The sequence below is a fragment of the Equus caballus genome, chromosome 2 (assembly GCF_041296265.1).
Source record: "Equus caballus isolate H_3958 breed thoroughbred chromosome 2, TB-T2T, whole genome shotgun sequence".
NCBI classification, from domain to species: domain Eukaryota; kingdom Metazoa; phylum Chordata; class Mammalia; order Perissodactyla; family Equidae; genus Equus; species Equus caballus.
This window is the reverse complement of record NC_091685.1, coordinates 16868083-16890980: the sequence shown is the minus strand read 5'-3', so window position 1 is coordinate 16890980 and position 22898 is coordinate 16868083. Positions and strand designations below refer to the sequence as shown.

The 22898-nt window shown below is 60.8% G+C and overlaps 1 protein-coding gene across 1 annotated transcript; it reads left to right on the top strand.

Annotated features, from left to right (window-relative positions):
- Nucleotides 1-752: 752 nt before the first annotated feature.
- Nucleotides 753-22072, top strand: FOXO6 (forkhead box O6). The gene is made up of 2 exons (XM_070248807.1): nt 753-1812; nt 19913-22072. Exons 1-2 carry the CDS (start codon nt 1399-1401, stop codon nt 21173-21175), a joined length of 1677 nt encoding a protein of 558 aa, XP_070104908.1. The 5' UTR covers nt 753-1398; the 3' UTR covers nt 21176-22072.
- Nucleotides 22073-22898: the final 826 nt, after the last annotated feature.

The window sequence follows — 22898 nt, the reverse complement described above, 5'->3', positions numbered from 1 at the left end:
GCTCAATAAATACCTGTTAAATGAATGAGAAACTTCCCTCCAAACAGGATGAACTTTGGGGCGAGAGCTTCTTCCAACGGCCCCTGCCAGAGCCTCCCACAGCCTCTAAAACAGTGGTTTGCAGAGTGTGGTCCAGGTGCATCACCTGGGAACTTGTTAGAAATGCAGAGTCTGGAGCCCCAACCCAGACTTACAGGGCTGAGGCCCAGCAATATCTTTAACAAGCTCTCCAGGCTGATTCTGCTACACGTCAAACTTTGAGAACCCAGGCTCTGAAACTATGTTCGCAGGCACCCTAAGAGCCCATGAAGAACCCATCTGCAAGCTAGAATTGTTGCAAAGCCTAGTCCCGAACCCGGGTATTCTTGACCCTTTCCCTTTCCCCAGCCCAGTCCAGGGCACAAAGGAGAGCTTGATCATCCTCCCCATCAGGTTGCCAAGACGGAAACGCCAAGGGTCTAGAAACGGGGCGGGGCACTCCGCCTGCGAGTAGAAGGCGGGGCCAAGTGCCCTGAGCCCCGCCCCATCCCCGTTGCCCCGGGAAACCCCGGGTTGTAACAATAACCCGCTGACGCGCTGCTGGGAGGGATCCTGCCGAGTCCGTGGGCGGGATAGCCCTGCTGCGGACCAACGGGAGCGCTCGGGCCCCGCCCCCGCGCCCCCCACCCCCAGAGCCGAGTAGGGGGCGGGGTCGCGCCCGCCGCTCCTCCCCTGCCCCGTAGGCGGCGCTATTGCGCACAGGGGCTGCGGCGGGGTCGCCCCGAGCCGGGAGCCCCGCGCCTCCACCCCGAGCCGCGGGCGGGGCACCCGGGCAGGCCGAGGATTCCGCGGCTGCGGGCGGGCACGCCCCGCCCCCTCCCGCGCCGGGCCCGCCCCCTCCCCGTCCCCCGCCCGTCCGGAGGTGCAGCCGGCGCTGAGCGCGGCAGGCGCGGGAGCGGGCGCTGGAGCCGGAGCGGCGGCGGCGGCGGCATTCACGGGGCGGCGGCGGCGGCGCGGGCTCCGGCACGGGCTCGGGCTCCGGCATGGTGCAGTCCGGCCTCGTCCCGGGAGAGCGGGGCCCGCGCGCGGGGCCGGCGCCGGGGGAGCGGCGGCAGCGACGGTGGCGGCGGTGGCTGCAGGCGCAGGCAGGCGGCAGGTGCTAGAAGCCGGGCTGGGCGAGGTGTGTGCCCGCTGGGCTCCGGGGCCGCCGCCCCCTCGCTGCCCTGATCTTTCCCTCCCTTTGGGCTTCCCAGCGCGTCCAGCCCCCTGTCTCCGCGCCCCAGCCCATGGCGCCCCGCGGTTGAGCCGGCGCCGCCAGGGACCCCTCCCGCGGGCCTCCCCGGGGCGCGCAGATCCCGGAGCCGCCCGCCCACCCTCCGCGGAGCCTCCCTCCTCTCCTCGCCCGAGCCGGGCGGGACCATGGCTGCGAAGCTGCGAGCGCATCAGGTGGACGTGGACCCGGACTTCGCGCCGCAGAGCCGGCCGCGCTCGTGTACCTGGCCCCTGCCGCAGCCCGACTTGGCCGGCGACGAGGACGGAGCGCTGGGTTCAGGGTTGGCTGAGGGCGCCGAGGACTGTGGGCCGGAGCGCCGGGCGACGGCCCCGGCGATGGCCCCAGCGCCGCCGCTGGGCGCGGAGGTCGGACCGCTGCGGAAAGCGAAGAGCTCCCGGCGGAACGCGTGGGGGAACCTGTCCTACGCCGACCTCATCACCAAAGCCATCGAGAGCGCCCCGGACAAGCGGCTCACGCTCTCGCAGATCTACGACTGGATGGTCCGTTACGTGCCCTACTTCAAGGATAAAGGCGACAGCAACAGCTCGGCCGGCTGGAAGGTGGGGGCGTCTAGCTGTGGAGGGGGCTGGGGTCGCCGGCTGGGGCTTCCAGGGGCTGCTAGGTGCGTCCAGGCTCCGGATAGACGGGCGGTCGGGAGGGAGACCATGGGGCACCCCCAGGGGTCATGGAGTGTGTGCCTAGGGCGTTGGGTCGGCCAGCAGACAGGCGGGGGCGTGCTGGGAGCAGCTGTGTGCGTGCCCTGGATGCGGGGTGGGAGGTCTGGTGAGGTGACAAGGGACTGCCACTTTGAGGCACTCCCGAGGAGCACCCCACCCCGTCCTTGGGAGCATAGCTGAGGAACCTATTCCCAGGCCTCAGACACAGGGCCCCTCTTGTCCCCGGGACTCTGCTTTGTGCTACTCTTGTACCCTCTCCATCAAGGCACCCTCCTTAAACAGCTACAGTAATGACTTGGGGCTAGTGGTTTTTTCCCCCCAGATCTTTCCTACTGCCCTCCCTGGAGCTGGCCCTAGGGTGAGGGGTGCCACCCTGGGCCCACAGTTCTTCCTGTGGTGCCAGGAGTTCACCCTAGGGCACCAACCAGCCTTGGGGGGGAAGGGGTCAGGTGACCTGGGATCTGAGTTCTCCATGGGGCAGCTGCTGCCCCCTTGCCTGGACCAGCATGGTGGGCTGGTGATGACCTCCGCTGGTGTAAGGGCAGCCTATTGAGGGCTGGGGATCTCTCCCTGCCCACCTCAGGCTGTCAGTCTTCCACTTCCTGGCTTTCTGAGCCCAGATGCATTTGGCAGTGGGGGGAGGGGCAGGGGCACCCCAGGGAGGCCTCCCTTCCAGGGAGTGGAAACGGGGGAGCCATCTTGGGAGGGGACAGGGGCTTGACTGGATTGTGGCCTCCAGACCCTCCTCTGGCCATCTTGTTGGGGAATGGGTATGGTCAATGCCTTTGGGAGAGAGGAGTTTGGGGTGGGGGGCTCTGTGCCTAGGGCCTGTGAGCTGTCAGGCTCCCTATGGGAGACGGGGTCTCTGCAAAGGAGTCATGCCTCCATGGAGGGAGGGGGCTGTGCCTGGTGGTGGCTGCAGACAGGGTCAGAGGAAGGAGGCGTGCCAGTGGAGGAGGGGAGGCTTGTGGACATGGGCAGCTCTACATGCCCAGAGGTTGCTTTTTAGGGGCCACGGGGTGCTCTGACCTGGGAGCCCAGGGTCTCAGGCTCCGTGCTGGCAGCTTCTCTGTCTCTCTGTGGCCTCTAGGGGCTGGAGGCACAGGCTGGAGGAGCAGACGTGAGTTTCCTTCCCCATCCTCTCTCTGGTCCTCTTGGGCTCAGCGCCCACCAGAACATTTATTCCTCCCAACTGGGTCCTGCTCTTGGGCCTTGCTCCCTCCTCCCTCCCTGCTCCCCATGCACTGTCCCACCTTTCACTTCTCCCTGTGGATATAATCCCTGTCCTCAAGGACACAGAGTTCAGATGCCTCTTCCAGGAAGCCTTCCATAACCCTTTTTAGCTAGCTCAGGACTCCCTCTTCTGTGGCCTTCTGCCTGCCTGCATAGGTCTCATTTCCCTTCCCCACCCTGCCTTTGGAAGACAGTGGCAGTGTTGGAGCAATCTCTGTGCCCACAGCACCCAGCGTAGAGCCTGGCACCGAGGAGCCACCCGTGCATGTCTGGTGAATGAGTGAAAAAATGGGTGGATGGTGCGGAGGATGCTGAGGCCAGGGAGGGTACTGTGGGCCAGGGTAAGCCAGGAGGGCTTCCTGCAGGAGGTGGAGCTCCAGCTGGGCTGATGGATTAGGGATGATGGGGGAAGATGGCAAGAGGGGACGTGAGGCTGGAAGCTGGGCGAGAACTGTAGTTCATTGAGGGTTTCAGGGCCAAGCCCTGTGCCAGACACCTTCAGGCATTGGTGCCAGGTGTCTCTTTTGATGCTGTCACCAGTCCCTGAGGAGGGTTTTACTGTCACCATTTACAGAACTGGGCACTGAGGCGCCGAGTGGAGGACTGAACTGCACAAGGTTACACAGTCAGTAGATGGGAAAGCTGGACTCCAGTCCAGGTGCCTGTCCCTCCCAGGCCCCGCAGAGCCTCCGGAATAGTATTCTGCTGGCACTGGCCATGGGAGGGGGACACTGGGGCAGGTCTGAATCCTGGAACGTGGTTGGAATTGTGCTTGGAGATAGTTTAGTCCCACGCGTTCATTTCTCAGACCGTGAGACTGAGGCCCCGGAAGGGGGTGGGCCTCTTCTCAGGTCGTCCGCGAGCCATGAGCGGCAGGTCCTGGATGATGGCCCAGGTCTCCCGCCTGCCCACTGGATGCGGTTTCCACTGTGCCACGCTGCTGGGGACACACTGGTCCTCTCTGTGCCTGGGCTCAGGAAGGAAGGAGCCCTGGAAGGCTCGTCCTGGGCTGGGGCATGGCAGAGGGAGCCTCAGGCTGGGGCTCCTGACCTGGGCCCTGGCAGAGACCACCCAGGCCCTGGAGGAGGGCTGTCCGGAGGGGCCTCTGGCCTTTCCCATCTCATCTTCTCCGTGGCTGTCCCCCTTCTACCCCACCTCATCCAGCTCCCCAGGGAGCCTCCTTCTCCTTATTCTGCCCCCCCTGCTACCTATTCCTCCATTCCCAGTCAGTCCCCCAAGCAGCCTGGTGGGGGGGCCATGCCCCACTCCCAGCCAACCTCTGGTTAGCAGGGGCTGTGTGACACCTCAGGTGCCAGGGCTGGGGCCCAGGCCCATTGTTCCTTCCTTCCTCCCATCCCCCACATAAGTGTTGCACTTGAACCCCAGGGGTGTACCACACCCTGTGTTAGGTGGAGTGGGGGGACCAAAGGGGAAGGCACTGGACCTGACTTCAGGACACACCAGAGCTCAGCCAGTTCCACACGCAGGCCCTGTGTTTTACAGGCAGGAAGGGCCGGGTTGGGGGCTGTACGAAAGGTGGGCTAGAACCCTGGGGAGCCAGGCAGGCCCTCACAGAAGGTGACACTTGATCTGAGCTGCCTTCATTGGGGGGTTAGAATTTGGGAGGGTCTTGCAGGGCATGTTGACTGCACGTGCAAAGGCAAGGAGGTGGAATTGTACGTGTTGGGTTTGGGAGACGGTGGGGCGTGCCAGGCTGGAGCCGACGGCTGGTAGGGATGGCAGGGAGGTGGCATGGGAAAGGCAGAGTGGGCCAGGTCAGGAGGGGCCGATGTGCCTCCTTTGCCCTGTGGTTCCACCTGTGGTGTGCTGCGGAGAGGAACTGGAGGAGGCAGGACCAGCAGCAGGCACAGGACACCCCACGGGCTGCAGCCTGAGGAGAGGCCAGGCTTGGTGCTAGGATCTCCACCGGAGAGGCTGGTAGTGTTCCCCTCAGGGCAGAGGGTCTCCAGGCCTGGGACAGGGCCTGGACAGGAGCTCCCCATCCCTTTGCAGTGTCCCAGAAGTGTGGGTATCCGCCATCCAGGTAGAGCCTCCCACTTCCTCTCAGAGGCGGCTGACCCCCCTTCCCTAGCGCTGGACTCCTCCCGGAAGCCTTCCAGGCTGCTCCGGGTCCTGGCGCTCCTTCCACTTAGCGCCCCTGGAGTTGTTCTGCCTGCTTTTGTGTTTCCTGGCTGCCAGCTCCCCTGGGAGCTCCCAGGCCAGGCCTGGGCACCTCCCATTCCTGTCCCCAGGCCTGGTGGGGGAGGAGTGCAGTGGATGGGGACTTCCCTTCTCCCTCAGGGCTGGAACAGCCTAGCTGCTGGGGGGTGGGATCGGGAGGGGTGGCGCTACCCCCATCTGGCCAGGCTGGCCAGTAGGTCCTAGGTGGGATGGAGCCTAGCAGGAGGGCCTGATCTGAGAGGCCAGGAGGAGGGTCCTGCTGCCGCCGGGCTGAGCGGGCTGAGCGGTGGTTGTGAGTGCAGAGGGCTCCCCCTCTCGTCCTCCCCCCAGCCTGCTCCAGGAGGGCTCCCTCCTCCTCCTTTGTCCTCCGGGGATCCCCAGCCCCAAGGGCTGGTGGGGGTGCGGGAGGAGGCGGTGTGAGCCCGGGTTGGGGGTGTCCTCACCCCCCGCACTGCACGAGCGGGGGGCTGGCAGCTGCCCGCCTCCTGGGCACGAGCCCGTGCCAGCCGCTCCTGGCACAGTTGCTGGCACGCCCGGCAGACTCCCACGGCCACCTGCTCACACCCACCCACGAGCGCTGGCGCGCTGCGGGCCCTTCCGGCTTCGCGGGCCTCCCGGCGCCCCTCCTCCGCTGCTGTGCTCTGGAGCCCCCACCCCAGGCCTCTGCGCACCCGGGCCCCCTCGCTCCCACCACCCACCGCCCTGCCCCCTCCCCGTGCAACTCGGGGAGCTCAGGAGGTGGGGCCTCGGGAGGCCCCTGGGGTAGCTGTGCTGCGGTGGCGGGGGAGGGGGGAGACCAGGAGGCAGGCAGACAGACAGACCGACAGACAGGGTGAGGGCCCCGCCTGCCACCTGGCGCCGCTCCAGCGGGACGATGGCGGGCAGCGCCGTGCCAGGCGGTAATTGCAGACAGACTAATTTAAAGAGATGAGACGGTTATTTTTAACTCGTGTTAAGGTAATGAACGGCGCGGGGGGTTTGCGGGTTCGAAAGTTCAGCACCCCCAGCCCCCACTTTCTGCGGGTTGGGGCCCCCTTCTGTGCGCACCCTGAGGACTCCAGCTGCAAGACTGACTGGCTTGGGGGACCGCTGCCAGACAGGAGGGAGGGCTGGGAAAGAGACGCCCACTAGCCCAGGGCACATCCCATCAAGTCCTGGCCACCGTCCTTCCAGGTGGGTATTAGCATCCCCGTTTCCCAGGTGGAGAAGTGACTTGCCCTGGGGTCACATCCCTAGAAAGTAGCAGGCCTGGGAGTTGAACCCCTTTATGACCCCCATACTCAAGCTTTTTCTAGACTATGGGGGCTGGAGGGGGCGTCTTGTGTTTGGGTTTGAAAGCCCACCTTCTCCTGTCTTTGAGTGGTAGCTGGTGGTGGCCACCACATGGGGTCCTGGGGCCTTGGAAGCCCCTCTGTCTGTGTCCTGTGAGGGGAGGGCGTGGTCATGGACTCCGTGTATGGATGTGAGCCCCTGGGATATGGGTGCACCAGCTATAGCAGTGGGAGCCCTCTTGGCACCTCACTGTCTCCCTTACCTCGTGGCTGACTCACCAGCACCCTTTCCCTGTTTGCAGCCTCTGGGCCTGCCTCCTAACTTGGGGGTGGTACCTGGGAAGCAGGTACACACTGGTGCCCACTCCTTCCACCTCCGAATCAGACTTTGGGTCTCTAGGGGAACCACGCTTCCTTCCTCAGCTCAATCCCTTCTCACACACTCCCAGTGACAGGGACTGCCCATTGTATTGCTAGATGGGTCTTAAAGTTGTGAAGACTTCCTTCCTTCTCCTGCTGTGGCCCGTCGCCCTGGAGCATGGCTCAGGGTGTCCTCGTTCAGCTCTTTGGGGTCAGTTGGAGTTATGGAGTTGGGAGTGGGTGAGGGGGTGGACTGAGCACCTGTAGGAACTTGAGCCAGGTGTGTGGATTCTGGGCCTCAGTATTCTCCTGGATGTCCAAAGGGCCTTCACTGGGTCTCTGGTCCTTTTGGCGCTGTGACTGACAGACGCTCTGGTTCTAGGAACCAGGAGGGGTTAGTTGGCACCGAGGGCACAAAATACCAATAGGACTTCTCACGGGAGGAAGTATGTGAGCGCAGGTGTGGATGGACTTGAACTTGGGACTCCTGCTCGGAGATGCCTCCCTGCCCCTGGCAGTACCCAGGTGGCAGATGTACTCTGGGCACAATGAAGGGAGCGCAGGTTGGCCCCCAGAGCTGGCAGATGGGGGGGTGCAGGGTGTTGGGTGGGCATTAACTGAGGCTCTGAGGTCTGGGTAGGGCGCTCAGGGGGACAGCTGGATCTGGAGTGCCCCCCTTCCTCCTGGCACCATGGTTACCATGGAAACCAACTCCTGTTTGGGAGGGTTTGGCTGTTTGCTGCCATTCCCCACCCCCCAACCCATATGTGGAGGTGGGAGGGGGGCCAGGTGGCATGTGGGGGAGGGGCCTCCCACACCCTCCCCCCAGGGCCTCCCTCTTTGCAGAGAAACATCTCTGGTCTCTAAGGGGGGGGTGCCTCTTGTGGGAAGGGGAACACAAATTAAGAGAGTTAACGTCTGGGTGTTAGGCAGTCAGTTGGGCATTTCACATAAATGCTCTCGTTTCATCCTCCCTGGGTCCTGCCAGCTGTGTGTTAATAGCCCCATTTTGCAGTTGAGGAAATGGAGGCCAAGAAAGATGAAGTCACTTGGCCAAGGCAGCATAGCTGGGATGAGGCTCAGCCTGGATTTAGACACAGACTTGTCTGTTTCTACCATGTTTCACCATCTCCCAGTGCCGGTGCCGTCTCAGCCCCACATGCCTGCCAGCCCTTCTGCTCCAAGGCTCGCTCATGCTCCAGAACCCTCTGGGGCTCCTCCGTTCCCCTGGGAGCCAACCAAGCCCAAACTACTCTATTTGGACCCCTGGGCCCTCTGCTGGCCTTGTCCAGACCTTGCCTTCCCTCCCGCTGTCCTTCCTGCCTCTGATCTCAGGCCACCCTCACATTGCCGCCTTTACACCTGCCACTGGAGTTCTCAACACACACCCACTGCCATTGTCACGTGCTCACAAGGTAGCTACCGACTCATGGACTGATCCCTTGGGACACTCCTCCGAAACTAGGCGGGGTGCTTGAGTGGTTTGAACAAAGACCCGCCTCCCAGGTGATTCTGGAACCCACTGCGTCCCCCTGAGAATTCCTGCCTTAAATCCTTAGTTGTTGGCAAACCTGGCTGATGATCAGAGTCACCCAGAAGCTTTGAGGTAATACAGGTTTCCAGTCCCCATCTCACACCATCTCTAGCAGGCTCTCAGTGGGGGGCCCATGGAACCTATATTTTAACAGATCTGTCTAGTGACAGGTCTGATTCTGAAGCAATGCCTTAGATGGTGGTTCCCGGGTTCCTGCTTCTCCCTCCTTTCTTCTGCCCTGGTGTGGACCAGCTTCTCCTCCAAGCAGGCTGTCCAGGGTGAGCCCACTCCTCTCCTCCTCACTTTTTCTGGGTCCTCCAGAGAACTGAACCCCATGCAGTCAGCCCGAAGGGCCTGACCCCCCATCTCCAACACGTTCGCTCATCCCTCATGTCTTAGCAGTCGCGCTGTATAGAACACGGATGGAGAGAATGCAGCGAGCAGCCAGGGCCGATGCACTGTGCCACTCAGAGCTTTGGCTGCAGGAGGCGGGGCCAGGGTTGGTGTGAATACTCAGGAGGTCTCTCTGGACCCAGAAAAGTGAGGAAACTGAGCAGCGCAGCGCCTGCTCTCTGAGAGCTCCCCATCTGGTGGAGGGGACGAGAGCATGTGTACCACACGGTGCTGTTCCTACAGGAGCCAGTCCAGTGGGCTCAGCATGACACTCAAGGCCTTGGCCACCTGGCCCCAGTGAGCTCTCCAGCCACATCACTCACCAGCTTCTGGCCCTTGCTGTAGCCACAGTGAACTCTTCCAGCTCAGGATTCAATTGCCTTGTGCCATTACATACATGCTTTCCTTTAATTCTCACAGCAACACTGTGAGGCTGGTCCTGTTACTGTCCCCGTTTTGCAGATGAGGAAACTAAGGCAGAGAATTAAAGTGGCTTTCATAGTATCCCACTGTAAGAGACAGAAAGGAAACTCCCCAGGGCCCACTCCTCCCTAGCCCATTGCTCTGGCTAGGACATTCCAAACTGGCCTCCCCCTCCACCCCTGTCCAGGCCCCTGTCATTGCCTCTCTGCTCTCCCTAGGAGTTTGGCCCTGGGGCTTCCAGCCTGGAGGATGGCTCTGGGGTCGCTGGCTCCTTTTCTCAGACAGAGAGCTCCCTGAGGACAGGGCCTGACCAGCCTGATGTTGTCCATACCCCACCCTCCCCATCTGCAGGCACCAAGGTTGATGGCAGCTTCCTCCCTCTGCTCCTACAGCCACCCGGCACCGACTGTGCAGTGCTGCTCAGGGGCGCTGGACTGGCTGCCTGACTTTGAGGTGTCCACGGGTGAAGCTGGGGAGAGAAGATGAGGACTCCTGATTTTGATTCAGGATAAAGACTGCCCGGGGTCATGATGGAGGGCCAGATAATGAGCCATAGGTGTTTGGAGGTGGGGGAGGGGAACCAGGTAAAGGAGGTGCAACCCCCAGGCCTCTTTAGGAGCCGGGCAGGGTCTGGCTGTGTTGGCCAGAGCCCAGTAGGACTTGAGGCTGGAGAAGCAAGCCAAGGCCTGATGGTTAGTGGCCTTGAATGCCAAGCTGGGCAGCTGGCACTCCAAGCTGTGGGGGATGGGGAATGACCCTGGCAGAATAATCACTTGTGGGTGGTGTGGCAGGTGGATGAGGGGAGAGACGGGCTCCAGCACCCAGTGTGGGCCTGGGACTGGGGTCTGGGGAGATGAGCCTGAGGGGGATGGAGCCCAAAGAGTCCAAGATGCCAGGCCTGACGTGCCATTCAGTACCCTTCAGTGCCTCGAGGATCTCGGAGGTGAGGCGCAGAGGTGTGCTTATGGGTCTTGGAGGCCGGAGGGAGGAGCTGACCGGAGCTCCGTCACTCACCCTCTATGTGGCCTTGGGCAACTGAGCCTCAGTTTCCTCCTCCACAAAATGGGATAATAATAGGACTTATGCCCAAGTTGTATTGTGAGAAATACAGGAGGGATACATGTAAAGTCCCCAAGAAATCGGCAAATATCACGACTGTTATCCATTGCTCTGTGACGGAAAGGACCCCCCTCCCACTGCTGTGTCGAGTGGGGGGCCCTGGGCCCTGATCCCTGAGGGACACTGACTTGTGCATGTTGGGGGAGTGGTGTCCTTCCTCTAATGCCTTCTTTTCTGTCCCAAAGGTGTCAGATATTCAGGATGTCCAAGCTTCGTCCTGCCCTTAGGTTGACCCACTACTTTCTAGCCTCCAGAGCCTTCCCCATGGCCTTGGGAGGGAAGCGTGCAGGTTTGAGGCTCTGTATTTTTACAGATAAAGGCAATGATTTGCTCAAGGTCACCCTTGAACCCAGGGCTCTTGTCCCGGGATGCCTGCTCCTCTTTGCCCACTTCAAGGCTGTGTGACCTTGGGCACAGCCCTTCCCTCTCTGGCTGAGTCCAATCTCGAGATCTGAATTCCCCTCCCCCAACACTCTGGGAAGCTGTGATGCCTCCTCCACCCCTCATGTCCCCTCCCCCTGTCCTCAGCTGGCCTTGCCTCCTCTGTAACCTGAGCTCTGGCTGTGGGGGAAGGGGCTTGCCCTCTGCCAGAGGCACCTGCCAGCTGAGCAGATGTGAGGGGATGGAGCCCTAACCGCCCCCCCAAGGGGATCTCAGACTCTTGGCCCAGCAGGCCTGGGCTGGGGCAGGCAGTGGTCAGCACACCTAGCCCGGGCCTCTGGCCTCTGCACCCAGAACTTACCCTGAGCACTTGTTCATTTTCAGCGGACATTCATGCTCCAACATGTCCTGCAAGGACCTCTCAGTATCCAGAAGACAGATGGCAGATGACGGCTGCTGCCCCGGTCTGGGTGGGCTGCCCTGGGCTTCTGGAGCCCCTTGGCGTGGGGACAGAGGGCCAAGGGCGGCCCCTGGGGGCGAGGCCGGTGTCTGTGCGGGTGGCCGTGCCCCTGGGAGAGCAGATGGTTCTCTTGGCACCATGCCCATTCCTCCTCTTTTCCCCTTAGGAGCCAGCCTGCAGGGCTGGGGCACAGCTGCTGGGCCCTCCCCAGAGCCAGGCCCAGGGCAGGGCTGGGTGAGGTCACCGCAGCTGCTCCCAGGGCCTGGGGCAGGGGTGTGGGGAGGTGCTGCATGCAGAGGGAGGGAGGGATGGAGGGGGCTCAGACTGAATGGACACAGGGAGAAGCCTGAATGGCTTTGCATTCCGGGATCCCCTTTAATCCTGGATGAAGGAGGAAAGAGTGTGGAGGGGTTGCTAAGCCAGTGTGGACAGCCCCCACCCCCACCCCAGGCCCACTCTGGAGCTTCTGCCTGGCATGGGCCCCTCCCTAGAGGCATCTCAGGGTGGGAGGAAAAGTGAGGGAGGGCCCTGGGTGTGAATTCCTGCACTGCTGCTTACAACACCCATGTGACCTCGGGCAGGTCAGTTTGTCTCTTGGAGCCTCAGTTGCTCATCTCTAAAACAAGGATGATGAACCAGCTCAGAGGGTTGTCACAAAGACTCAATAGGATTTTAATCGCTGAGTGCCAGCACGGTGCATTGCACCTGGTGAATGTTCAGTAAATGGTCGTTTCTTTCCTTTGCTAAATTCTCCTGAGGAGCCAGGAAGTGCTGAGGAAAGGAAGGGAGGTGGCAGAGGCCACAGGAACGGGAGGGAGGGGAAACCAGGAGGGAGGAGGCGAGGCCTGGGGCTCCGGCCTGAGGTTTTGCTGGACAGAAACTGCGCAGAACTGCCAGGCCTGAGTGGTTCGTGGCTGCTGAGAGCTCCATCCTATGTGTGGACTTACTGTGAGCCAGACATTGCCCCAGAAAGTTCAAGTGGGGAGGCCGACTCATACACAATTATACTCCAGTTTGCAGTTAGATTTCTGCAGGAGCACTGAGGTGGGAGCAGCTATTCTTGGAGCTTGTGGAGGCGACTAGGAAGATGCCACAGAGCAGGTCTTGATGGAGCTGCAGGAACTGGTCAAGCAGAGAGAGGGAAGGGCAAAGGGACCAGAATGTGCAAAGGCATGGAGGTGTGAGGCATCCAGGGTGTCTGGAGCCCCCGATGGGCTTAAGGGAATGGAGGTGATGAGGCTGGAGAGCATCAGAGAGCTCTTGAATAGCAGTCTGGAGTTGGACCCAAGCCCGGGGGGATGAGGAGCCATGGGCTTTTGAGGGGCGGAGCTTGAGCTTCTGCTGCTGGTGTGTGGGCTCTGCTGTCTCTGGGGTGGCCGTGGGGGATGCCAGGGCCTGTCCTTTGACCTCATGCCTTGCTTTGGACATTTGATTCCTCCTGGCCCCTGGCTGCCCACTTCTGTTCCACCGCTGACCCCAAGCCCACTCACCTGTTGACACCTGTGGCCCTGATGCCCCCACCTGCCCTTCTACCCCTCCTCCACTACAGACCCTACTGCCAAGGATTTGCACGTGGCCTCAGGCCCCAGAGGTCATCCAGGTCACCCCTTCTGCCAGGAAGCCTGCCTGGACTGAGCGCCAGCCACAGCTTCATCTCAGGCAGCAGAGCAAGTGACCCCCAGAGAGTCTGTGGCTCTGTCTGAGACAGATGTGTGTTCCTGGGTCAGACTGGGGCCGCACAGTGGGGTGGGGGGCAAGGCTTGGGACAGGAGCTACTCCTGGGGCTCTGAGACAGGGAGGGGATGAGGTTCTTGCCATGTGGGATCTCATCCGTGGATGTTGGGATTGCTACCCTCTTTTACAGGGGAGGCCCAAGGTCACATGGGTGAAGTTGGGATTCCAACCCTTGCCCTTGACCTTTCTTCCTGCAGGAAGGGTGGGAAGGAAGGAGGCAGAGAGGAAATGGGAGTCACGGTGGGGATGGAGCGCTCACTCAGCCCCACAGGTGGTGTCTGCTCAGGGAAGCATTAAAGGGAGGAGCTGGGTCATCACCCCCTCTGGTAGGCAGGGTCGGCTTCCTGAGGGGAGGGGCTGGGCTGAAGCTTGGACAGTGATGGTACCTGGAGAGGTGTCCATACCTGGCTTCGGGCTTGGATGGATGGACACAAGACCCAGGACTGAACTGGGTGGGTCCTGGAACCCCCAGGTGCCAGGGAGGCCAGGTGGTAGCACAGGGCTCATGGTGGGTGGGGGGCACCAGACTTGGGTCTCCTGTTTCTGATGAAAGCGAAGAACCTTGGGCTTGAGAACCAAGGCAGGGATGGCCCCTGAGGTGGGCAGCAGGGCAGTGTCCCCCGTCACACTGGGGGTGAGGATGGGAAGAGCCCTGCCTTTGGAATCCAACAGCCCTGAGACCCAGACCTGGCTCCATCACTTCCCAGCTTCGTGGCCTCGGGAGTCATTTAATCTGCCTGAGGCTCAGTTCCGTCCTTGGTAAAATAGCACTACCTCCTTGCTATTTCGGTGGTTATCAGGATCAGAGGAAGAACTGCATCAAAGACCCTAGCCTGGGTCTGGCATGTCGTAGGCGGTGCCCTTCTCCTGCCTCGGGATTGGAAGCACGTGGCAGTGGTGTGCTGGAGCTGGCTTCCGCGGGCTCACGAGAGCCGATCGGGCACACTTCTTCCCGTTCTGCACTCAGTAACGTCATGCTGGCAGCTTAAAATTGGCTATGATGGGAGTATCCATGCCACAGAAATCAGCCAAAGCTACAAATCAAATCCTGGAAAGCTGGAGGAAATCCATCCTGTGGGCCCTCTTTAGCCCTAGAGGGGACAAAACAGGAGACAGGGCAATGGTGGAGCGCTGGCTGGGCCAGGCAACCTAGGACTCAGTCCATGGGCCTTTTTGGGCCTGGGGGGGACTGGACATAGTGACAGCACCAGGCAGCTCTCTGTAGGCAGGGGACAGCAAATGGTGGAACCCCTTTTCTCTCCATCCTCCCCCCTCCCCACTCAGAAATCTGGTGGGCTCTGGCTGGAAAAGTAAGATCGGATGAGGCTGAGCTATCAGAGAATGAAGCTGTGCTGGGAGGAGAAATGAGGTTGTAGTGGAAGATAAACGAGGTTGTACTGTCAGGGAATGAGGTGGTACTTGGAGGCAAGGTGAGGCTGCATTATTAGATAAATGAGGTTGTACTGTCAGGGGATGAAGTGTACTTGTAGGAGAGATGACGTCCTGCTGGATCAGTCGGGTCACACTGTCAGAGAACACAGCCACACCACAGGAGGAAGGAGAGCCTTCCACTCGGAGGATAAATGAGGGTGTCCTGCTGGATAAATGAGGGGGCCCGTCAGGTGAATGGAGTGCTGTTAGCAAATGAGGTTGTACTTGCTGGATAAATGGGACTGGTGTGCTGGATAAATGGGGTTGTGCTGTCAGAGGAATGCATTACTGCTCGTGGGCGAAGGGTGTCCTGGGAATAGATGAGGTTGTCCTGCTGGATAGATGAGCTCCTGCCACCAAATGGATCAGACCCTGTCCATGAGGGAGGCACCGTCAGCAAGGACAAGGTTCTTCTGTTCCCAGTGGGACTCCTGGAGTGTCTTCTGGCGCAGGTGGTACAGGCTGTGAGAAACCTTGGCCCCAGCAAGCCCTGGGCTACTCAAGTCTATCTGGGCATCAGGGTCAGGGCTGCACTGTGCACCTTGTGGGGCCTTCTTCACCTCTCGTGGGAGCCCTTACTCCTCTCTGCGGTTCCCTCTGTGGGTCACACTGTTCCTGATTTCCTCCACCCCGTGCTTGTCTTTCCTTGTATGTTCCCTTCTCTCAGCCCAGTCTGGAGGAGCTTGTATCATGTGCCAGCTACTCTGCCTAGTCTCCTGAATTCTCCCTGTGACACAGTATTCCCCCTTTAGTCTCTCTCATTCATTCATCTGACATTTATTAAATGCCTAGTATGTATCAAACACAGAGGGTACAGTAAAAACCGGACAAAAATCACTCATGAAATAGGGAAACCAGACAATAAATAATATAGAATATAAATTGTATATTTATATATAACACTTATTAGTTTATATATATAAATTAAATATTCATTTAGAAAGCAATAATTGCTTTAGAAAAATTTAGAGCAAGGTAAGGGGGCCAAGAAATGGCAGGGAAGAGGAGCACTTGTTACAAGAGTGGTCAGGGTGGGCCTTGCTGCAAAAGGTGACATCTGAAGAAAGACCTGAAGGAGACGAGAGATGGATGTATCTGGTTCTGGGAGCACGGCGTTTCTCTGAGACAGGGGCCCCAAGGCGGGACGCTGCCTGGCAGGGTTGAGGAGCAGGAGGGAGGGATCCAGCAGGACCGCGTTAGGGGAGGAGTCTGAGAGGTCGTGGAGGGGCTGTGGGCTGCGTCAAGGCCTCCCGTCTTTACTCAGAGTGAGATGGGGGCATCAGAGGCTTGTGGGCAGCACTGGACGGGATGGGGGTTATCGGAAGGACCCCTCTGGCTGGCGTCTGCGTGGAGGAGGGCTGCAGGGGAGCAGGGTGGCTATGTGAGGAAATGGAGGTTCAAAGCATCGTGCCCCAGGGTCGCACTGCTTGTGGGTATTGGAGCCCAAACTGGAATCCAGATCCAACCCCAGAGCCCATGCGCTTTGCCCTGTGCCAGCCTCCCCTCCCTGGTGGGTGAGGCCCCAGAGGCTGGCCTCCCTGGCCCAGGTTCTGAAAGAGAGGGAGATGGGCATGGAATGTATCCCACTCTCCCTTCCCTCTGCCCCCTGATGGTCTCCTGAGGCCCTGAATTAGGGAGGTCTGTCTCCCCTGGGAACCTGCCCCGGGCCTGCATGGAGGTATGGGAGATGTGAGGCCCCAGAAGCCTGGCCCAGCTCTGGGCACCAGGGGAGCCCAGGCATGCCGGGGCCGTGGCTGTGGTGGCAGGTTGCTAGGTGACTCCGAGAGGGAGCCCTGGTTACTGCTGCCCTGGCAGAGGCGGCTCCCTCCTCGGCCTCCCTCACCACCTCTGTGGCCTCTGGCCTCCCAGGAGGCCTCGTGGGTGAGTTGTGATCGGCGCTTGCCACTGGATCTTGGCCAGGAGCTCTGATTGGTACCAGGTGGCTGGGCCCTGAGGAGCCAGACGGGGCTGCAGGGCCTGGGCTTCCCTCCTGGGGCACAGCCGTGGTGCACACCTGGTGCAGAGCCTGGCCTCGGCAGTCAGGGCCTAGGTCCTTGCACAGCTCTGGGCCACCTCCCCGGGTGACCCTGGGCAAGGTATGGCCCCCCCAGGCCTCAACTGCGCCATCCATCTGGCCAGCAGAATCCCTCCCCAGGGGCCTGGTTTTCTGTGAGAATGCAAGGGAGGGGGCTGAGCAGGCAGGGCCCCAGGTGCCCCGGGTGCCCCCACCCCCACTCCCGGAGGGCCTCAGTGTGCAACACTCAGGTTTTGTGTTAGATTCCATTTACTCAAAGAGTTCCAGTACTTTAAAAAAAAGTTTGAAAACTTCTGGACTAGATGATTCTAAGAACTTTCAGTATCAAATCGAAAAGGTCCCCAGAGTACAGTTGGCCCATCTCATCAGTTTCCCAGTAGGGAAACTGAGGCTGGAGAGAAGGAGGGACTTGCTCCAGGTCAGCCTTGGTGGCGTGGGTAAAGCCTCAGGCTGGGGCTCGGGAGGCTTGGGCCGGAATCCCTGCTCTACCACCAGGTCCTGGTGACCTTGGGCAAGACCTTTCTTCTTTCCAGGTTGGACCAGCCGTGGTTTCAGCTGGGGCTCAAGCTCCCAGGGGTACCTGGCTGGACAGGGAACAGAGCAGGGAAGGACGCAAACCTTCAGAGGCTTGGAACATGTGCTCTTGGTAAACAGAATCTAAAACATTATTTTTACATTCAGAAAATCTGGACGTATTAGGAATTACAATGCAAAATCCCCTTGAACTCTAAAAACAAAGCACAAGTCTTATAGGAAATTTTGACCTTGCAACGTGCCCCCAGTCTTCCTATGCTACCAGCTTCTAGAGAGAGTTTACATGGAAAGTTTGAGAAGCACTGGAGTACTGGCTTCCTAAGATTCTTTGGAAATTCTCTGACTCCTTTCTCTCTCCCCTGGTGGAATGCGATGTCCTTTAGACTCATGGGTGAGATTAACTGAAATCAATACCTGGCTCTGCCACTTAAAACTGTGTGACCTTGGCAACTTACTTAACCTCTCTGAGCCTCACTCTCCTCATCCTGAGATAGGGATCCCAATCCCTGACTTGTATGGAGTTTGACAGAACGACTGCGTGAGATAAAGTACTTATAACGCTTATAGGTCTGAACAGGCAGGTTCTGAGCAGATGCTGGTACCTGGCAATGTCCTTCCTTCCTTCTCCCCCGACCCCCAGCACTCAGAACCAGGCTGGCACATAGTGACATTGATAAACAGGTGTTGCCGTACTGACCTCCAGCTGCAGAAGCTGGGAGGTGGAGCTTTTGGTGAGCCAGAGAGTTCCACAGGGGAAGAGAACCAAGGCCTCCAGGCCCCTGAACACAGGTGTGGGGGAGGGGCTGGGGCGCCAGGTGCAGGGGCAGGAGTGGGAAGGGGGTATCTACTTGAGAGAGCACCACTCTCTAGGGGTCCAGCTCCCCTCCTCTCAGGGCCCCAGGAGAAGCCAGGCAGCGCAACTCTGGGAGGGGCGTTGGAGCCCCAGCTGTTACCTCCAAAGACCAGAAAGTGCTCGAGATAGGGAGCCTGGGGCCCTGAAGAGTCAGGGCGGTACCTGGAGCTGGAGGCGAGGGGTGGGAGCGAACCCTGGGCAGCAGGAAGGACTCCTCCTCCTGGAGACTGGTGGGAGGGAGGCCGGGGCGGGAGAGCCCTCACGGATCAGTGCTTACTGGGCTCAGTGGATTAATGAGTTAAGAGCAGGTCCGTGAGCTGGGCAGATCTGGATGGAGTGGTACCTGGCATTGCAGCCTGTGGGACCATGGGCAAGTCACATCACGCCCCTGGGCCTCTGCTCCCTGGTCCATGAGACGTGGTAATGCTGGCTTTCCAGGGTTGTTAGTGCCCAGCACAGTCATGCTCAGGATGGTATTAAGGAGGTAGAGACAGAGCAGGTCTGTTGTGTGACCTAAGAGGCGAGGTCCTCTGGCCAGAGTGAGGGATTGAACCAACGTTGATGAGCACCTGGTGGGTTCACCAAGCGCTCACCCACACACATTATCTCAGGCAGTGACCTAACAGCCTTCTAAGTGCTTACTCAATGTGGCCCATTTTTTTCAGACGACTTCACTAAGGCTCACAGAGGTTGAGCCAACAGCCCATGGTCACATAGCTAGGTGGCTGAACAGAGCCAGGCATCCTGCCCGGCCCTTCTGACACCCAAGCCCATGCTGTTTGCACAGCAGTTGCTGAGCCAGGAGGTCAAGGACACCAGGTGGGAGGCCCAGCAGAAGTTCTGTTCCTCCAGGTTCCTGAGGGGAGCCAGGCCAGTGGAGCTGTGGGCTCCCCTGTCTTCTTGGCAAAAGCAGGCAGCGACAGGGGCATCGCTAGAGACTGGCACAGCAGACATTCAGAAGGGGATATGCAGGGGTGGCAAAGGGGAAGCCCAGGGAGGTACGGAGGGACAGCAGAAAGGGCCACGTAGCGTTGGGCAAGCCACGTCACCTCCTGAGGCTTGGTCTTCTCGTCTGTAAAGGGGGATTGTGCCACCTGCTTTGTGGGGATCTTGTGAAGGTTCCACCGAAGGGGCTGTGAGGGCAGAACTCCTCTGCTCCAGGTGGGTCAGGAGGGGAGGGTGGGCTGTGGCCGAAAGGGCAGGCTGGAGAGCTGGGCTGGCCTGACGGTGGGCACCAAGCAGAGGTGGGGTCTGAGGTCTCCATGGCCAGAGGATGTGCTTTGAGGGGCTTGCTGGGATCCAAGGCCTCTGTGGAGTTCCCGGGAGCTCAGAGGAGTTGGGGGAAATCTCTGAAAAGTCTCGGGCCTATACCCACCTTGGGGACCCCAGCCTATTCCGCCTTCCCTGGCCAGGCCTCGCCAGCAAAGGGTTAACAGCCTTCTCTACCTGCAGTTGCATTTTAAAGACACGAAATTAAAGCAGGTAATTTATTCTCCCCACACACGAAAGAGCAATTAGTTCTAAACAGGGCTTAATCAGTCACCGCGAGATTGATTTCTGGAGCCCTGGGTTTTCGGGCTCCTGGCGCCATGCCAGGCTGGGGAGGGAGGGGGGCAGACAAATGAGCCGCGGCGGCAGGAGCCCTTACATAATCTGCTGGGGGCCTGGCAGGCTGGCTAGCTATGGGCGGGGCGGGGCGGGGCAGGGCGGGGCGGGGCTGGGGAGACGGGTCCTGCTCCCCTGCTGCAGGCCCCTTAAGAGTCGCCCTCAGGTTCGGCGATGCTTCCGGAAAGGCCAGGCCCAAAGCTCGGGCCCCACCCTCTGGGCATTGCCTGTGGGGGGCGGGGCAGAGGATGGGTCTTCCGGATTTGTCCCACTTGGTACTAACACCTGTTCCCCCAACCTCTTTATCCCCTTCCCCTTTCTGGCTCTTTCCTTTCTCTTATCCTCTCGCCTCTTTCCCTATTCTTTCCCGTCCCCCCTTTCCTCATGGCCTCCTCACTTCCCACTCCCCCACCCACGTCCTTGTCTCCGGCCACAGAACTCCATCCGGCACAACCTGTCGCTGCACACCCGTTTCATCCGCGTGCAGAACGAAGGCACTGGCAAGAGCTCGTGGTGGATGCTGAACCCCGAGGGCGGCAAGACGGGCAAGACCCCGCGGCGCAGGGCCGTGTCCATGGACAACGGGGCCAAGTTCCTGCGCATCAAGGGCAAGGCGAGCAAGAAGAAACAGCTGCAGGCACCTGAGCGGAGCCCCGACCATAGCCCCCCGGGCGCAGCAGCCCCGGGGCCCTTGCCTGCCAAGTGGGCCACCAGCCCGGCCTCGCACGCCAGCGACGACTACGAGGCGTGGGCCGACTTCCGCGGCGGCGGGAGACCCCTGCTCGGGGAGGCGGCTGAATTGGAGGACGACGAGGCCCTGGAGGCCCTGGCGCCGTCCTCGCCGCTCATGTACCCGAGCCCGGCGAGCGCGCTGTCACCCGCGCTGGGTGCGCGTTGCCCCGGGGAGCTGCCCCGCCTGGCCGAGCTGGGGGGCCCGCTGGGGTTGCACGGCGGCGGCGGCGCGGGGCTGCCCGAGGGCCTGCTGGACGGCGCGCAGGACGCGTACGGGCCACGGGCCCGCGCCGGGACGCCCGCCTACTTCGGGGGCTGCAAGGGCGGCGCCTACGGCGGGGGCGGGGGCTTCGGGCCGCCGGCGCTGGGCGCGCTGCGCCGCCTGCCCATGCAGACCATCCAGGAGAACAAGCAGGCCAGCTTCGCGCCGGCCGCCGCGCCCTTCCGGCCCGGGGCGCTGCCCGCGCTGCTGCCGCCGCCGCCGCCGCCCGCGCCCAGGCCCGGCCCGGTGCTGGGCGCGCCCGGGGAGCTGGCGCTGGCGGGCGCGGCAGCCGCCTACCCCGGCAAGGGGGCGGCCCCGTACGCGCCGCCGGTGCCCTCGCGCAGTGCCTTAGCCCACCCCATCAGCCTTATGACGCTGCCCGGCGAGGCGGGCGCCCCGGGCCTGGCGCCGCCGGGCCACGCGGCCGCCTTCGGGGCCCCGCCCGGCGGCCTCCTGCTGGACGCGCTGCCCGGGCCGTATGCGGCCGCTGCCGCCGGGCCGCTGGGTGCCGCGCCCGACCGCTTCCCGGCAGACCTGGACCTCGACATGTTCAGCGGGAGCCTCGAGTGCGACGTCGAGTCCATCATCCTCAACGACTTCATGGACAGCGACGAAATGGACTTCAACTTCGACTCGGCCCTGCCTCCGCCGCCGCCCGGCCTGGCCGGGGCCCCGCCCCCCAATCAGAGCTGGGTACCGGGCTGAGGGCCGCCTCCCGCGCCCTGGGTGCCGGCCCCGCCCCCGAGGGGCCTGTGTCTTCCCATCCTGATCCCCGGATCCCCACCCCCGACTCCAGCTCCACGGGAGGATCCAGGAGGCAGCCCCAGCCCAGCTAGAGACGTCCCTCCGAAGCTGACCACCGAGGGAAGTGGTGGGGAGGGGCTTGGGCACCCCGCCACTCCTGCCCAAACTCCTGAGACCCACTCCTCCTCCTCCCTGGGCAGGAAGCCTGGGAGTGGAGGCTGAATTCCGGGCTGGGTGGAATGCGGAGGAGCAAGCGGCCGCGCCGGTCTGGGAAGCCAACCCGGAGATGGGGCGGGGGTCTCCGAATCTTCAGTTTCATTTGCGGGGCCCTCACCATGACGAATTGCCCACCCCAAACTGCGCTCTAGTTCCCAAGTGACACTTTCCCACTGGTCTTAGCCTCACCCACCCCAAGCCAGCAATCCCCTCCCGAAAACACACTCACACCTACCTACTGGCTGTTCCCCTTGAGCTGTCCGCCTTCAGCCCTACACCATCCTTCCACCCCCACCCCCACAGTTCAGCGCCTCTCGCCCATCCTTGCCGGCCCTAGCTTCTCCCCTTCTCTGTCGGAGTCAATTCCGTTTTCCAACCTCCCCATCACCCCCCAGTGCTGGTCTCAGCCTCTCCAGAGAGCCAGCAACCGACAACCCTTTCTCCGTGCCAGTCCTGGCTCCTCTCTCCCGTATTTATAAGCGTCCTGTCGGGGCGGGCTGTGGGCGCGGCGTCCCCGGCGCATATCGTAGGCAGTGTACCGTGGCCGTGCCGTCAGCGTGTGCGTGTGCGTGTGTGCCGTGTCGAGGCCGTGTAGAGTGCATTGTACAGCATATTTTCATGAATAAAATTGTTTTAAATATTTCCCGCGCCTTTGGCTAGGAGGGGGCGTGGCGGCGGCGGCGGAGCATTGGTAGAGATCGTGGGGGTGGGGGTGTCCCAGTGCCTGAGCCCCTGTTGGGGCTTTGTGTCTGAGGATGTGTCAGCATTCACTCATGTCTGTCTGCTCAACACACTGGTGAAGCGCCTACTGAGTTCCGGACTCTGGACGGGTGCCTGTGTGGAGCTCTGCACCTGTTTCCGTGAACGTGTGCCTGCAGGAAGTTCCTGGTTTGGGGAGATTCTGTCCTGAGGAAGCCTCAGAGATTGGAAGAGAAGGCAGACATATTTACTGAGAAGCTATTAGTGTCAGGTTCTGTATTAAGTGCCATTTTTGTTCCTGATATACAGATGATCAGAGAGGGAAAATGGCTTGGGAAGGCAGGGTGGGAGTGGAAAGGAGGCCTTGAAGGCGCCAGAATTCTATTTGGATCCATTCCTGGTGGTTTACCAGCTGTGTGACCATGGGCATGTTTTCAACCTCTGTAGCCTTGCTTTCCTAGAATAGATCACAGGATAGTAGTACCCATCGCACGGATTTCTCCTGAGCAGTAACCGGGAAAAGGTATGTAATGTGCTCAGCAGAGGTCCTGCCCTCGTTCATTCACTCATCCACGGGAGATTTAGTGAGCACCTGTTATGTGCCAGGTCTTGTACCAAGCACTGGGGCTGCCACAGAGAACATCACAGGCACAACTCTGCCCTCAAGGAACTTAGAGGCTTGAGGGGGACACAGATGAGTAAACAGGTGATTATAGGTAAGAGCTGGAATGAATGGAGGAGCCAGGGGGCTGTTGTGGAAATGAAGGAC

What these genes read in the sequence shown, in the direction of transcription:
- FOXO6 (XM_070248807.1), top strand. Translation starts at nt 1,399, where the DNA reads ATGGCTGCGAAGCTGCGAGCGCATCAGGTGGACGTGGACCCGGACTTC. An exon ending in ACAGCTCGGCCGGCTGGAAG is followed by an intron (nt 1,813 to 19,912) that starts GTGGGGGCGTCT and finishes CTCCGGCCACAG; the next exon opens with AACTCCATCCGGCACAACCT.